The sequence below is a fragment of the Chiroxiphia lanceolata genome, chromosome 1, assembly GCF_009829145.1.
Source record: "Chiroxiphia lanceolata isolate bChiLan1 chromosome 1, bChiLan1.pri, whole genome shotgun sequence".
In the NCBI taxonomy this organism is placed as follows: Eukaryota; Metazoa; Chordata; class Aves; order Passeriformes; family Pipridae; genus Chiroxiphia; species Chiroxiphia lanceolata.
In genome coordinates, this window is record NC_045637.1 from 137,655,910 (window position 1) to 137,673,240 (window position 17,331).

At 43.6% G+C, this 17,331-nt stretch overlaps 1 protein-coding gene across 1 annotated transcript; it reads left to right on the forward strand.

The window, feature by feature from the left end:
- Nucleotides 1–6,519: 6,519 nt before the first annotated feature.
- MSRB2 (methionine sulfoxide reductase B2) lies at nt 6,520–16,597 on the forward strand. The gene is made up of 5 exons (XM_032691392.1): nt 6,520–6,647; nt 8,133–8,239; nt 9,218–9,294; nt 13,220–13,367; nt 15,535–16,597. Exons 1-5 carry the CDS (start codon nt 6,548–6,550, stop codon nt 15,640–15,642), a joined length of 540 nt encoding a protein of 179 aa, XP_032547283.1. The 5' UTR covers nt 6,520–6,547; the 3' UTR covers nt 15,643–16,597.
- Nucleotides 16,598–17,331: the final 734 nt, after the last annotated feature.

Genomic DNA, 17,331 nt, shown 5'->3' on the forward strand with positions numbered 1-17,331 from the left:
GCAGCACTGGGCCAAATTTAATGTTGGGTCTAAGTATCTCATGGCAGTTTCCACAAGCCAAGTGCCGTGTGGCATGTGGTACGGTTCTAAAACACAAATAACATGAAATACAGGCCAAGTTCAGGATGCAGTGTTACATGTGCCAAGGATCACACTGCTCCAATGGTCAGGGCACCTTCTTCAGAGCAAAACCTCTGGTCAGAAATCTGCAGTTATTTACACAGGGATTAGTCTGTAGCTTTTGTTACCATGGGACAGAGGAGGGATGAGAGTCACAGATTCATGGAATGGTTTGAGTTGGGAAGGAACTTAAAGATCATCTCATTCCAACCCACCTGGTGTGGGCAGGAACACTTCCTACCAGACCAAGTTGCTCCAAGCCCCATTCAACCTGACCTTGAACAGTTCCAGGGATGGGGCATCCCCAGCTTCTATGGGCAACCTGTTCCATTGCCTCACCATGGGGCTGCTGCTGATTTAGTGCATTGTTGCCACTTGTTGTGTATTTACTGACCACAGAAATTCAGCAGTAAGCAACAGTACAGGTTTCAGTCAGGTCTGTGCTCAGTTTTGATACTGAAACGCTGCTGAACATTAGGCGGGGTGGGAAGGTATCTTTGCTTGTCACTCAAAAATTAAAGCAACACACTAATAAATGCGCTAGCACATGACCTATCATAATTGTCCTTGCTAGATGAATGGCAGTATGGTGTGGAACCATACTTTAAGTGAAACCTAAAGCCTACTCTGATTCTTTCTACCCTCTTCTTGTGGAGCAAATATGGACCAAAACACTTATCACAGCAGCATTGACTCAGTACTCTCTGTCTTTTAAAAGGCTCCTCACCTGAAGTTCCCACAGAAGTAGTTGTCCCTGCAGACCTGGCCAGTCTTTATATCACATGAATCTGGAGGAGAAGTTTTTGCTCAGCTTAGAGTTGTTCAGATAGGTACTGGAAATGAAACCCAACTCCTGTTTCTCCAGGAACAGGATATGCTGGGCCACATTGCCACCAGAAACTCCATTTTCATGAAATGGAAAACCAGCTCATGCCTTGAGAACAGAATGCTAGCTTTTCCAACAGACAATTGGTGACCAATTTTTTTAACTGAATCTTTAAGTACTGCTGAAAGAATGAGTTTAAGGCACACAAGTAGTGCAGAACTGTGTACCTGCACATCCCTTAAGCAGTTTTTTGAACTAGAGTCTCTTGCACTGCTTCTACCTTAATACATTTCTTATTTTTCAAATCACACATCCATTTGATAAAATCACAATCTGCTTTTATATAGCTGGGAAAATAAAATCGAAACAAAACAGCCTCCAAAACCACAGATACCGAATTAATTTTGAGATATTTCACACCCTCCACTATCCACCTACTTTATCAACAGTCCTGTTCATTACTCCATAATTCCTTCCCTAGTGAAATCAAGAGGCAAGTTCAGCCTTCCTGTCTGGCCACAAGGCAGGTGTCTCTCACAGGGAGCTGGCAGTGTGTTCAAGTGCCCCATCAAACTCCCGCTGGGTCACAGCCTTTAGGGGTGCTGAAAGCTCTGCTGAAGCTGCTGCAGACCCAGGGCACAACACTTCACACTGGTAAGAGGTGCTGGTTCAGGAGGATGTACCACATAAAAAAAATATAGGACCAAGATATTACTTCTTGACCTCTTAACTTGTTCAAATACATCCATTCTTAGTAGAACATTTCCAGAGGACAGATGCTGCCAAGAGGTCTTATTCTCACAAGTCAATCAGAACCTGAATTCCCAGCTAAACCATTTCTGCTGCTGGTGGGACAGTGGCAGTACAAAAGATCTGAAGGTCACTCGACAGCAGGGAACGCACACACAGCCTCCTGCTTTCTGCTTATCTTTGAACCAAGAGCACTACAGTGAAGGTGAGTCACCAGCACAAAAACAGTGGGTGACTCTTCCAGAAGTGCCTGCATCTAAGTGAAGGTGAGATGGAGGAAATGCAGACTTTGGGCAGACTTTAAAGAACATGAATTTGTCCTTTCCCTGAAAAAAAAATTCATTAAAAATAAACCTTGGGGGCTCACCTATGAGAGAAAGAAAGAAGATTCATAACTTCACTTACGTGAATCCCAGATTTAAAAATACATTTAAGATGAATGACTGGGAATAAAACTTGTTCTGGTGAGGCCTTTTCCTCAGGAATTCCTGTTTGCTGGGAAAGAGGCAAACTCTGTTATCAGGGAAGTCAGCCTATTGAAGAGAGCCACTTCCCCAATCAGAGTGTGAAGCATGACATTTAAAATTATTAAATTTTAATAATTTATATCATTAATCATATATATAATCATTAAATCATTTATATTTTACTTTTTTATGATGCAATCATGAATTAGCTTTTTCTGCATTTGTAATGAGAGGACAGAACAGATGGTCAGGGCTTAGTTCAGAGTGTGATAAATCCATTAAAATAACCTACAGAAAGCTGCTGCTATGGCAGATGCTGCCAAATAACTGTTCATTCAATGGTCTGTTCAGGCTTTGGGTACTGGGTGGAAGAACCATCCCACTTCTTCACTGCCTTGAGATACAAGGGATAGGAAATCACACACAAGATTGTGGAATGTATTATTAGTGTCTATGTGGCTCGAGAAATTTGGGTGGTATGATAAAGGGGATGCACAGGGCAATCCAGGGAAATAGCCTGGAGTTGTTGCTTCCCAATAGCTGCCCCTGCAGATACACATAGCCCATACAGGCCTGTGTGTCTACTTTTAGCTGAACCAATGGCCCAATTGCAGAGTAGAGTTCTCTATCAAGGAGTAATTGCAAAATATCCATTTCACTTTGAATTCATGCCTTCACTTGTTCTGCAAGACACTTCTCAAAACATTTAGGATCCTAGAATAATTTATGCTGGACTGGACCTAGGGAGGGCATTTGGTCTAATCCAACTCAAAGCATTTGTCACAGTGGACCAAATCTGTAGGTCCCTTCCAACTGGAACTATTGTATCTTGTTCTGTTCAAATTCCACTCTTAGACTCCTGCAGAAGGCTCATGCTTAAGCTAGTCCACCTGTTTTTTTCTAAAAACAAAGGCCAGAATAATCAGGTATCCTATAGCTTATAATTAGCAAAAAGATATATTAAACCATAAAGCAAGCAAAGCAAGAAGTTGTGTGTTCATTATTGCTGATGATGTCTTTGCCTGAATCACATCAGACTACTCTGTAAACGAATCTAAGCAGAATCCCTGGGTCAGCTTCAGGGAGGTCCAGAGCTCTGTTCAGTCTCTCTGTGCCTCTGGAAACCAGCAATACCCTTTTCTGAGGTGCTTTGACACTTTAAATTTTGCTGAAATCCCTCTCCCTCACTGGAATTCAGCACCAGAGCATTACCACATATCTTTGGATAGCATTTGCATATGAAAACAGTATCTCCACATACCAAGAGCTCAGAGTTTTCATCACACCTGAGTGGCTAGGAACTGGCTGGGGAGTTGTGTCAAGTCTATTAGGGGAGAGGGAAGACTCTGCTGAGGAAGAATGTGGAGTTCCTGCGATATCTCCTACAAGAGGATTAAGGATTCTGTGGGGGAAAATGGAGCCCACCACAGATACAATCTACCCCCAAAGGGCTCATGCCAGTCCCCTGTTCTTCATTCCCCAGAGTCCTGGGCACACAGTACCACTGCATAGGACAGATCCAAGATAAATTCTTGCATGCTGAGTTCCCACGTGTTTCAATGGGAACATCTCATGTGAGGGGACATACATTAGGTATGATAAAGTGAGCAGAAGAAAACTGATTGCATACAAATGCATACAAAATAAAACCACCACAGTTTCAGTGTTTTCTTCCATACGTAATAATGTCGAGGGGCTTTATTAACAAAAGCTGCATAAGCAGAGGTCTGAATTTGAGCAGGGTTCATCTGACTTCTTCACTTCACTGCTTCCCAGCTGACTGCTCAGTATCTGCCAGCGTAGGCATTATGTGATGCTCTGCTTGTCCCCAAAGCCATCAGAGCCTGGGCTGGGAAGTGGTTGGAATCCAAATAAATATTAGCAGGATAGTCTGGACCGTGCCTGCTTCCCTCCTACTCTCGCCTTCACCCGCCCACACACACACTGCTGCTGCTGCCTCAGCACAGAGTAACACCACAGGAGGTGCTGAGAAGCTTCTCCCCCATCTACACACATCTAATAGGACATTGTGTGACCCCTCCCTGGATGCAGCTCGTGTACCCGCTGGAGTCAGGTGACATTTTTAACAATAAACCTGCTGAATTACAATTCAGGGAGAATTTACTTGAAAATTTACATAATGTAGCTAGGGGAGACTTTTAACTGCTTCCCCTTGTGCATAAGGGGGAAAAAAAAAAGGGAGGAAAATTAAGTAACAGCCTAATTGGCTTTTATAACAGCCTATGGGGAGAATTGCAGGCCGGATGTCTGCCTAGCTACACAGCTTGGTATGTGCTGTAACTATGGGAGGCAATATTACAGGCATGACAGGACAATGATTTGGTTTTTCAGGACCAAAGATCTGAAAAATTAAATACCTCCAGCCAGGGGGGTTGTTTACCACTTGAGGAAGGCCTGTCATGCTAGTTGGATGAATGCAGGTCAGGCTTCTGCTGGAAGGAAAAAGGGAGGATCTGCTTTGCCAGTGCACCACCTCAAATATGGATCATGGCTGCTGGGATGAATGGGATCTGCCTCTTCCACCACCACCCTCATTTTAATCAAGGCGTGGTTTGCAATGAACTGGGTAACTGAGGGGATGATGAAGCTTGGGCTCGTGTGCCTGATGCCTTCTGCTCCTTCGGTTCCCACTGCTCCCCTAGGTGCACGGCCCAGGTGCCTGCTCCCCTCCTTCACAGCCCAAGGAAAATGGCACAGCAACAGACCTGTGTTAGTTCTGTTCCCACTGCCTCAAAAGTGCTGCATTTTGGGATGGTACCCTTAACAGCCACAAGGAAGATATTGATGGTTCGTTTTTTATTTAATTTTGTCTTTAAAAAAATCACCAGTTAAATCAATGTCAATTACATGAAAACATGCAAGTTTCAGGACTAATCACTTTCTCTCACCCTCCTTCATTTCCCAGATACTTCAGGGAGAACTCCATTGATTACCTGTCCTCCTCAGCAGCAAACACAACTTGAGATCAAGACCAGGAATGTGAGGGAAATACCTCTTTTCCACAGTTGAACTGGAGACAGAGTGACACCATCGCCTGCCACCACTTTCCAGACCTAAGCCATTAGCCAGAACTGGGGGAGTGTCAGACTGGCTCTCTCCTCTCCAAAGGCCCTCTAAAATGTACCAGTTCCCTCCTAATGCATGGCTAAATGACTGATATAAGATGCTACAGGGGTAAGCAAGAAGTGGTTTGAAAAGACCTTTGATTGTTACTTCCCCAAATGGCCAAACATGGCAAAATGTTGTCCCTCTGCCACAGCACGGATGCTGCCCCCTGCGAGCACCAAGAGCCTCGGCAAAGCCCTCTCCTCCCTGCCCAGCAGCACTCCTCTCCTAACATCCTGAGGACTCACAGCCATCACATCTCCAGGATTTTTCTCAAGGTACTCTGGCTTCATTCCACAGTGTCTTATTACACAGGACAAAACCATAAATCCAGCGTATGCCCCGTCTCCCCTACTGCAGCAGGTAGTGAATGCAATCATCTACGAGCCTTGCTGATATCCATCTTTTGGTGCAATACTTCGTGGATCCAAGCAGAGGGAGTAATTAGAGCCATGGTACTGATCATATGCTGTGCTGGATGTCCTCAGCTGCATTTGAACTCACTGTCTTAGACATAAGGATGGTTTAATAAATGTGTATATACAGGACTGATCACACAACACTATTTTTTTAGCTTTGATTTCAGAATTAGGCTAGAAGAACTAGACTAGAAAGAAAGCAATTTTCTATTAAACACCATTATTAGTTTTGTTATCCAATGCAATCAAAACAGTTCCTTCCACATCCTTCAGAAATTATGAACCAAATCAGAAATGGAACTACTGGGGGGAAAAAGCAGACAACAGCATTAAGGCTTAACCTGGAAAACTAACTTGTGTTTAGGTTTACCTTATAAGGACAGGAGGCCAAACTAAAACACATGTCCTACTACAGGTATATTTATAGACCAAGTCAAAGCAGCTGTGACTGCAAATCGCACCCGCTAACAAGTACCCCTCAGACAGCACAGCACCTTCGCCATCCCTCGATCAGCGAGAGCAGTGCCTGTAACATGCATCCAGGACAGCAAGAGCACTTGGGCATGCAAGCACCAGACTTGTTCTCCTTAAAAACAACCTACAGTGGCTGCAAGCAAACGCCTCAGCAGGATTTTGTTATATTTATGGCTGCAGCGATTGTTGATTTTTTAAGCTGGTCTCTTTGCCTCTCGGTAAGAAGTGATCGAAACCTTTACCTGCAAATGCTGCATCGGCATTTAAGCGAGTTCTTTACTCATTGCTTTTGTAAGGTCTGACTGCTCAGGCTGAGCGCACGGATCAGACGCGCCCGGCACGTTGCCCGGTCCCGCCCCCCGGACATGGCGGCGCGGCTGCCCCTGAGGGTGCTCGGAACCTGCGGCCTCCGCCTCGTCCTGCTCCGCTCCGGCGGCTGCGCCCGCGCTGCCCACAGGGGCACAGGTACCCCCGGGGCACTGGTGCCCACAGGGGCACAGGGACCCCCCCACAGGGACTCACAGGGGCACAGGGGACTCACAGGGGCACAGGGACCCCCCAGAGGGACTCACAGGGGCACAGGGACCCGCTACAGGGACCCACAGGGGCACAGGGACCCCCCAGAGGGACTCACAGGGGCACAGGGACCCGCTACAGGGACCCACAGGGGCACGGGTATCCACAGGGGCACAGGTACCCCCCCACGGGTATCCACAGGGGCACAAGTACCCCCCACGGGTACCCCTGGGGCACGGGTACCCACAGGGGTACAGGTAACCCCCACAGGGACCTCCAGGGGCACAGGGACCCCCAGGGCATGGGTACCCACAGAGGCACGGATATGCACAGGGGCACAGGTACCCTCGGAGCACGGGTATCCACAGGGGCACAGATAACCCCCACAAGGACCCACAGGGGCACGGGTACCCAGAGGGACAGGTAATCCCCCGCCTGGAGCTTGGGAATGGGGGGAAGGAGCAGGAGCTGCCCTGCAAGGGGAGGGCATCCCCGTCCTCGGTGTCTTCTGGCCGGTTAGCATGCTGTAGGTTTTCCTCTTGAACTGGCCGGCTAAACTCTGGGGGTTTTGGTTAAACTATAATTTTCAAATTCACACACACACACACCCCGCCAGATCTCACCCCTGCATTGCAAGAGATGAGTGCAGGCAAGCATCACTCAGGAGCTGATTGTTTTTCGAAGATCCCGTGCTGATCGGAGATAGGTGGGGAAGTAGTTCCCCACCTCAGACTTTTTGATTAGGAAGGTATTAATCTATTTTACTCGCTGTTTTTCAGCCAATCTGTTAATTCTTTGCCAATTCCATACCACCATAAATGTTCTACATGGTGCGTACAGATTCACAGGAGGCGTTGCTGGAGTTTTGCACTGTAATGGGTGACTTCTGCCCTCCTGTTGTGTGTCCCTCACTTAACTACAGCCCCTTTCTCTTGGTCTCCGGATGTTTCTTTCTTCCAGTGCTCCTTCTTAGCACTGCTTTTCATTGGGGCCTGTGAAAGTTGCTAGTCTTCAACGGCTCATAGATGAACATTAGTTCTGGTTTCTGAGGGTTTCCAAGAGACAAACTCCAAACCTTTTAGTGATACCCAGGGATGAGGAAGGAGCAGGAGCACTGCACGAGCAGTTATCCCAAGCCAGAACAGAAGGTTGTGCAGGGAGAGTGGGAGGTATTTTGGGTCACAGGTGCCTGTTTCTATTATAAGCCTTCCCAAGTGTTTTGCTGGAGCTGCTGTCTAGATGTAGCACATCAAATGGAGAGCAGATGCAACGTCCTGCATTCCCCCCTGCTCATGTCCCTGAATTGTTCGCTGTGCTCTGTCTGTACCCATAGAAACTTGGGGAGAACTAAGATGATGATGGAAAGCATCGACGCAGTCTAAATTAAAATGGTGTTAAAAATAATACTAATTATCTTTCTACATCTAATTGAAGACAAAGGGTCTCTGACTAAACAAGCCGAAGCAAGTACTGCTACAGACTGGAAAAAAAAATTGACTCCGGAGCAATTCTATGTTACAAGAGAAAAGGGAACTGAACCGGTAAGCAAAGGCACTAATGCTGTCCAAGGGTGAACCACCTCCTCTGCCTGCTGGGCTGAGAAAAACCTGCTTTGAGGAGCTGTGACCGCTCAGTTGCTTCACAGGATTTCTCCTGCCTTCCTGTTGATGAAAGTTAGACTCATTATACTGAATGAAGTGGATTTTGTTCTGACACAGACTGGTTTGAAGATGAAAAAGCATTCTGCATTCTTTTCGTATTTTGTTGGGTTTTTTCCTGGGATGCTTCGCTGCCAGCTCAGCAGTCTGTGTGGCAGTAGTGGAGCCTCTCCAGAGGGGAGGGAAATTGTATTTTTGTCCTGTAGTCTCCTTTTTTTGACCATATATAGATTAGCCATGGAAATATTATACATACTCCATTCAAGAGATGAGTTATCCCTCATGTACCAGATCACCCACCTACCTTGTCCCCATACTTTGTTTCCTTCTGTGATGGAGGCCATGTAGTGTTGTGGATGGAGCACTGGCATCCACAGCCCAGAGCCAGGACTTCTGCATGCATGGATCATTCACCATGGGATTAAATCAGTTAACTGCCCAAATTCATATCTATAAAATAAAGATCTGAGTTCCAGACCATGCAGGAAGGAGGAGAGTCCCTTTGTAGAGCCACTTTTAAGTTATGGCACTCCATAACAGAGCCATGGTCTTTGGGATCCTGCACATTTCACCAGTTCCTTGGAGGTCACGACTCCGTCCCTGGTACCTGGATGATTTATGCATCTGACTGGTTTCAAGGTTTCCGGGGGTAGGGGGTAGTCTTTCTTCACTGTTAATCCAAAGGCATCCTCCCCTTCATTTCTTTGGGCTGCTAATGTTTGTTCTTCAAAGCCCCCCTGTGAAGCCTTCTTTTTATGGTTTTTCTCCTGTTTTGCATCTGATTCCTACATGCTTGTTCCAGATGGTGAGCTTTCAAAGACCTGCATTATTAACTTCTCTTTTTTCCTTCCTTTTTAAAAGCCATTTAGTGGGATCTATCTGAATAACACAGAATCAGGAATATACTACTGCGTGTGCTGCAATGCCCCACTCTTCAGGTAACATCCTTAGGATTTCATAGTGTCTTTAACAAGCCCTAATTGTGGCAGGAGGGGCAATGTCTTTTCACGAGCAGAAGTGAAAAGGAGGAGGAATGGAAAGAAGGACAGTCCCTACATATGAGACCTCCAGGATACCTGTGTTGATACAAACACATGGTAACGCCTTTTCCTCGAGCGTGCGAGGGTCTCCAGTGGCCAGCAGACAGTTCCTACATTATGATCTGTCTGTTTCTCCTGCCACACACTGTTCTTTTGGGTTGATAATAATTCTCTGTTTAAGAGGTCTTCTTAAACCGCAGGCTGCCACAAATTATGTGTATTTGTGCATTAGTATCACTGTGTGTTTGCTCTGTTCTTGTGCTCCTCCAAAGTCATCTTCTGCCACTCATGCTGCTGGACTACGGAGACCTTTGGTCTGCCTTTGTTTAGCTGTTGTGATGGTCTTATTGCTGAGTCCCTCACAACTGGAGCTAAGACCCCCCACCCCCTACTTGTTCCTTAATTGAATTTCACTATTCCTACTTTTTTGCTTACATCTACTTTTTAAAACCTGACTGCAAATGACTGCGCTGTTAACCCCGGTGCTCTTTACAATACTATATATTTTGCAACTTCATTAACATCTAAGTAAAAGGAAATAGAGTGCCTTAGAGTAGGATGTGCAGTGGGTGTTCTGTTCTCTGTAACTGAACCAGAAAAGACAGTTTCTTTTGTTTTTATTCTAGAAAATAGCCCCTTTTTATTATTATTCCCAATTTAATGAAATGCGGCTGATATGCCCATGTTTCTGAAGACTTTAAAGGATGCATCACAAATCAGAGCTTCAGATGGGAAGCTGAGGAACAAGAGATTTGGATAGTAAGAAAGGAGGGGAAAATGTAATGTCTGTATTGAAAGTAAACCTAAACTAAGCAATTAAATGGTAAAAATGGAGTCTGATCATTTTGAACGGTTAATTTTTCTTTGGCCAACTATAGAAAACTGTTGTTATGCAAGTATGCATTTGCTTAAATGTATCTTTTTCTGTAGAGGTTTGCTAATGAACACTTTTAAATAAATTCATTTCCAAAGTTCCAGCATTACAAAATATTCTGAAGACAAATACAAAACCTAATAATACCTCTGGAAAATTCAGGTAAATTAGAGAAATTTTAAATTACTAAGCTGTGGAAGAGTTCCTTCAATTCCTTCAACTTTGCCTTCAATTTCAGCATCTTTTATGTTAGACAATAGATATTGACAGATCAACATGAAGAGAGACAAGCACTGGAGAGAATTGCTTCTGCTGCTAAACTAGTAACAAATCGACAGTATAACCAAACAGTCAGGCTGCTTTTTGCACTATCCAGCTCTCAGAGAATATAAGTACTTTTGTTTAAAGCACAAGATAATGCTGAGCCTCACAGACAAAAAAAAAAAATAAACTGTCAGAAAAAGAGCCTCTTAAGAAAATTTGAAATTATTAAATGTGCAAAATGGTCCGAAAATATATTTTCCATTGATGTATTATGTTGTGGAGAACACTAAAAATGAGAGGGGGAAATGGTATTGGATAAGAGATTCATTCATCATATTTATTTCCTAGTCCATTAAAAATGTCCTTTCTTTTTCAAATGCATTAGATCATTAGCTACAGGTAAACATGAAGTATTTCTTCCTTTCTTTCAAACATGTGTGTATACATTTATACCAGAACTTATTACCTTCTGCTACCAAATATTCATTTGAAAGAGTTGGAAATACATGGAACAAACCCCTAACCTTTATAGATAGCAAATTGTGGTGCTTTAATTAAACCTCAAACCTTCACCAAACCATAAACCTACAGCTGAGATTCATACAGCAAAAAGCACTTTTTAGAATTATCTGGGTTCCATCCAGGATGGCTGAAATAGGGATCAAAGTAAATGACATGTGCTGGAGGAATGGCGTGTCGAAGGCTAATCTAATGCATATGTTTAGGGAAAGTCCATTTATCCATAAATTAAGTGGTGAAATACTTCAAAGGACAAATATTATCTTGAACAGCAATATTTTTGGGTACTAAAATGTTTCTATTAGGGAATCTAAGTGATATTACTGTTAGTAAAACCACACAGAGGCCATTTCTGTTGAGAGCTAATTTAACAGCTCAAAGGATTGTTCCTTTAGCAGTGGAAAACATCTACAATAAACTTAAGTATTGTGAGTGACATGTAAGGGACAGAGTCAGTCAGGGTCAGATGCAAAACCCACATAGCATTAAAGACCTTCATGACTCTGTGGGGTTTTAGAGAGGATCTTTGTATCTATGTATGAATACACATAAGGACCCCTGTGTCAAAAAATAAAGAGTTCCAATAAAAAGGAATCAAATCAGATTTATGTCAGGGAAACTCAGAAGTCTTGTACAGATATGTGTTCCCCCAGGTTATTCTTGTGGTGGCTGGTAGACAGTGTTAATGTGGTTTTGTAGCAGGGAAAGCAGGCAGCCCTCTTTGGCTGGAAAAAAATAGTGCTGGAGCCCTAAGGACCTTCACATACAAAGGCAGAGTCCACAAACTGCATTTGCTTCAGTGCAGCCTGCTTCTGTACTGTGTCCTGTTTCTCTCCAGTTTTATGGAGAGGAGGAGGAGGAGGAGGAAGGAGAGCATTTCTTTTGGGTATTTGTGCATTGATGTAAACGACTAAGCAACAGCCCTCACAAAAACTAGCCTTTGGTCATTCTGTGCTTGCAAATCCTCTTTTATTTCCAGAGTTGCATTGCTCAAAGACAGCATTGTACAGATGATTATAAAATCCATGCTGATGCACACACTGTTCTTTGGGTTAGATGTTTTGAGCTTTTTGCCTAGCTTGTTTGTCTTGTCTTTTTAAAGGCACTGCAATCTATTTTCAGCTTTTTCTTCACTGTGTTAATATCCCACCAGAATATACATGATACACACTACATTCTTTGTTTTAAATTCAGTCTTAAGTAATGGACTAATCCCCTTGACCAAGGGGTGTTGATGTCTCCATCCACCACTAGATGCCAGTAAGAGCATTGAGTTTGTGAAACTGGGAAAAAACTTAAATCGAGAGGAAATGGTTGAGGTGAGTCTCCAGCCCACTTATCTGAGAAGTATGTGAATCTATCTTCCCGTCTTGTTCTAGCTCACTCTAGGTCCCTCTTTGATAGGAGAAAGTCCATATTGCTATTAAAGCTTGCGCAGTTTTAAATAGGAGGGATTATCTCAATTCTGTACTAAATCCCAAAAATATTTTCTGATTGTGTTTTCCAATACACTCTAGGTTTTAATATGCAGCTAAACAGCGTTGGTCATCCTAGATGTTAACAGGAGGCAATCCGCAAGTTGACAGTGTGTAATACTGTTTCTGATTATTGCAATTATCTCTTGGGAAAAGTAGATCTTTGTACTGTGAAGATTTCTCATGGGTTGATTGATAGTTTGTGCAAGGCTCTCTTTGATTTTCCAAACCAGCTTGATGGCTGACTGCCAGACAAAGCCATCATCATCAGGTGTGAGCCTGGTCTGGTGGGCCATCCCAGCCTTTGTCCATTCTTCGTTTTTTCTTTTAAACTTTCTGAGATTGTGCTATAGTGGGCCAGGCTTTGTACTGCAACTTAGTGGGTATAATTCAGCTAAACACCATGCTCAGTTGTTGGGAAAACCGTTTTCCAAGCGCTATGAAATGCCAACTTGTCATTGAAATAGAAACAGTGAGGCAGAATCTCCTGCTGTGGGCTGATCAAGAATTCCCTTTGGAAAAGAGTTTCCAGCACAGTCTAATGCCACTGAGAAAACTTGTACTGTGCCAAATATTATTAATAGTGGTACAAGACAGGAATGAGGAGAAAAGCCAATGTTCTTAATAGAAGCAGACTTTTTTGTAACATCTCAGTTATTAATTAACAAGAAAATCTGGTTTCCTCTTGTAGCTCAGAAAAGAAGTACAATTCTGGGACTGGATGGCCATCGTTTTCTGAGGCTTATGGTACTTGTGGCAGAGATGAAAGTAATACCAATATCACGAGACGACCAGATAACTCATTGGGATTAGCTAGAACTGAAGTTGTCTGCAAACAGGTATGTTTATTTTGAGAACAATATGCAAAGACACAGATCTTAACAAATATGTTTCCTTTGCGCCCATGAAGGAATCTACCTAAATACAACAGTGAGAATTACAGTATCACTGGAACCATTCTGTCTGACTTCTTGGTATGAAACATGAGTAGAGTATCAAATATAGGCAGTCGGTTTGGTGGGAAGAAAAGTATCTGACTGGGGAAAGTAGTTGTGCAAGTATAGCCAGGGGCTGAAAATTTAGACAGAAAATTTACTGAAAGGACCTCAGGTGCAATGCAGGGTGTGACAAGAGACAGTAGAAGAGACTCTGAGATAGGGACCATGCATTTGGCTCATCACAGGGACAGTTACTCCTAGTTCAGCTGCAAAATATTTGTTTCAGGACATGCTGAAAACCCAGGTCCTTTCCTAAAGAACTGCCACCCTTAACCATTTCTTCCCAACTCTGAACATGTTTATTATTTTTGTTACAGTATGAAAGTATGCAATTGAGATTGATGAATTGCATCTTGGGTTTGGTTTTTTATTGTCTGTGTGTGTGTTTTTTTCCCAAACTGTTAAGATTGTTAATGCTGTCCTTCAGTGTGCCTGCAGCCCTTCTAGCAGGATTAGGTACATCTGCAAACATAACGAGCATTCGCTGCAGTCCATTATCTTGGTAGCATTCAGGTTTGCAGCAATATGCAGCAAGCATCTTTCAGGAACTCCATCTGAAGCCAACCTTCCAATTTTATAATGAGCCACTGATAGCTATACTGAGTCTAATTTTTTTACTTCAGTTATTTGGAGGAGGAAGAATCCTCAGTTAATCTCTGAGAAGGACCTACAGTGACTGTCTTAATTGAAATTTTCATAATATATTGAGAAGTCTAGATACTTCCAGTTATTTCCTTTATACTTTCTGGCACTAATATCTTTTTGACTTCCTCTTCTGGAATCTGCTTGTTTGGGGGGGCAGGTATTTGCCTGCTGGCCAGAGGTGATTACTCCAGGTCGTATTACTAGTCTCTCCCTAAGACTTCCCCCCCACACAATTCAACAGTGAATTAATTATAGAACTTTCTTAATTCAGGATAGCACAGTAGGTACTATCATAATGGTAGTCCATAATTAAAGTGGTAATAATGCAATAATAATGGTTTCCAGTCACCAGGGGTGTTCCCCAGGGCTCAGTATTGGATCCAGTCCTGTTTAGTATATTTATTGATGATCTGGACAAGGGGATCGAGAGTATCCTCAGTAAATTCACAGACGACAGCAAGTTGGGTAGGACTGTTGATCTACTGGAAGGTAGAAGGGCTCTCCAGAGGGATCTGGACAGGCTGAATCAATGGGAAGAGGTCAATGTTACAAGGTTCAACAAGGCGAAGTGCTGGATGCTGCCCTTGGGATCATAACAACCCTGTGCAACTCTACAGGCTGGGGGAAGAGTGGCTGGAAAGCTGCCCAGCAGAAAAGCACCTGGGGGTGCTGGTCAACAGCAGCTGAACATGAGCCAGCAGTGCCCAGGGGCCAAGAAGGCCAGTGACATCCTGGCCTGTATCAGCAACAGTGGGGCCAGCAGGAGTGGGAAAATGATTCTTGCCCCTGTACTTGGCACTGGTGAGGCTGCACCTCCAGTACCATTTTCAGTTTTGGGCCCCTCAGCTCAGGAAGGGCATTGAGGTGCTGGGGCGAGTACAGAGAAGGGCAGCGAAGCTGGTGACGGGTCTAGAGGGCAACTCCTATGAGGAGCAGCTGAGGGAGCTGGGGGTGTTCAGCCTGGAGAAAAGGAGACTCAGGGGTGACCTTATCGCTCTCTACAGCTGCCTGAAAGGAGGGTGCAGCCAGGTGGGGTTCGGTCTCTTCTCCCAGGCAACCAACACTAGGACAAGAGGACATAACCTCAAGCTGCACCAGGGGAGGTTCAGGCTGGACATCAGGGGGAATTTCTTCACGAGAAGGGTTGTGAATCATTGGAGTGGGCTGCCCAAGGAGGTGGTAGAGTCACCATTGCTGGAAGTGTTCAAGAAATGACTGGATGCAGCACTGAGTGCCATGGTCTAGCTGACAAGGTGGTGATCAGTCAAAGGTTGTACTCTGATCTGAGAGGTCTTTTCCAACATAATCGATTCTGTGATTCTGTAATAATGCAATAATAACATGGTAATAATTTCTGTTGCAGTGTGACGCCCATCTAGGCCATGTGTTTGATGATGGTCCCACACCTTCTGGGCAGAGGTTCTGTATCAACAGTGTTTCATTAAACTTCAAACCAGGCTCTGGTCAGTGAGAAGTGGATCTCTGTGGCTTACAGAATGTCCTTTCTCTGCTTGTACAGCATGCTTGTGAAAAACTCTCATGCTTTTAATATATAACCCAGATTTTAGTACTTATGCCATAGTGGCTTTGTTTTCCAGCTATTTGTTAATAAAATACATATTTTTGTCAATAACTCTTTTGCAGTCTGTCTTTTCATCGTTAGTGTGATGTTTTGATCTGCTTATTGTATTTTTTAATTAAAAAAAATGTGTGCAGTATTTCACTTTAATAACTTTCATCATTAACTGTATTGAGGCTGCTGAAATGATGTGCTCTCCTGAAACTGACTGTCTATTCTGACCAGTAATTGTGGCACCCAGGAACACAGATATACATGGCTGATCATGCCACAGCTTATACTTCTGTAAAATCATCATATCTTTCAAAAGACAAGCCAAAATAATGTGAATCTTCAAATAAGGTTTAGGGGTTTTTTTCCCTCTACTGTGAGAGACCTTCAGCCAAGCCAGGTGACTTTTCCATGAACCCACGAAAGCGAAGTCCTGAAGGAGGGCCTAATTAAAACTATTCCAGGCAATGGAGCTGGTGGAGACACTGAGTCTTTTTTCTTTAAAATCAATTATTTTGATTCTGTGTCCAATAGCAGAGCTGAAATAGGGTTTGCTCCAGGAACTTTCTCTTGCAGCAATAATATGATAATAATGTAATGATATGTGTAATATTTCCAGACTTCTGTTATTATTTATTTATTTCAGAATCCAAAAATAAAAATGAAGGTGAACTTTACTGTATTTGGGAAAAATAAGTCGGCATCAAAAAACAGGTTCAGTAAAATTATGCTTTTGCTGAAAACATGCCTTGTCTGTTCTTCCTTGTACAAGTTTGTAAATACTTATGTATTCTCCCAAGCATTGTCATTATGGTTTGCTCTAACAGAAAAATAAATCCTATTTTTGTTAAATTGAGCTTTCCTGCTTTCAGATTTTTTTTCCAGAGAAAATAATCTCTGAGTCAGAACATCAGCTTCACTAAACTGGCTGGGTTTAAATGCTTCCCTGCTGGGAGTTACTAGGCAACATCTCATTTGGCTTTACCTATAACAGACTGTTTCCATTCTCCCCACTTTGGTTGCCTCAGCAATAAAAAGGATGTGTTCATTTACTAGTGTAGTCTTAAATCTTTTCAACGGACCTCTGTTGCACTGAATTTACTTTTCGTCCTTCTGTCTTGGGGCTCTGCAGTTTTCCATTCTCCTATACTTTCTACAGGAGAACTTTACAATTCCATAACTTTTAAAAACATCAGAGACAGTGATTGCTACAGCCAACCTACACCAGAACGGCACAAAGGCCACCAGAGGTGTGAAGCAGCTTGAATGAAGCAGATGCTGCTGCTGGTTTTACGTCGTGTCACAGACGGTGAAAGTCACATTGTCGTCAGAGGTGTCTGTTAACAGCAGCAGCATGGTGCTTGCTGTGCCTGTGCTGCACCGTGCTCTGCCACGCTCAGGTGCCCTTGAATCACCTCCTGCTGTCCCCTGCCTGCTCTGACCAGGCCGTACATGCCCACTCTGCTCTCAGGTGTCTTCACAGGTTGTACAGAAATCAGCATCTTCACATGTTCTGAATTCACATGCCCTCCTATCCTGATATACTTTCATCTGCTATTTGGTTTTCTTAAAATCTATTGCAAAGCTACC

Excerpts from the sequence above, each read along its gene's own strand:
- MSRB2 (XM_032691392.1), top strand. The coding sequence starts at position 6,548 with ATGGCGGCGCGGCTGCCCCTGAGGGTGCTCGGAACCTGCGGCCTCCGC. Across the intron at positions 8,240-9,217 it reads GAGAAAAGGGAACTGAACCG|CCATTTAGTGGGATCTATCT; the intron begins GTAAGCAAAGGC and ends CCTTTTTAAAAG. Across the intron at positions 13,368-15,534 it reads CTGAAGTTGTCTGCAAACAG|TGTGACGCCCATCTAGGCCA; the intron begins GTATGTTTATTT and ends TTTCTGTTGCAG.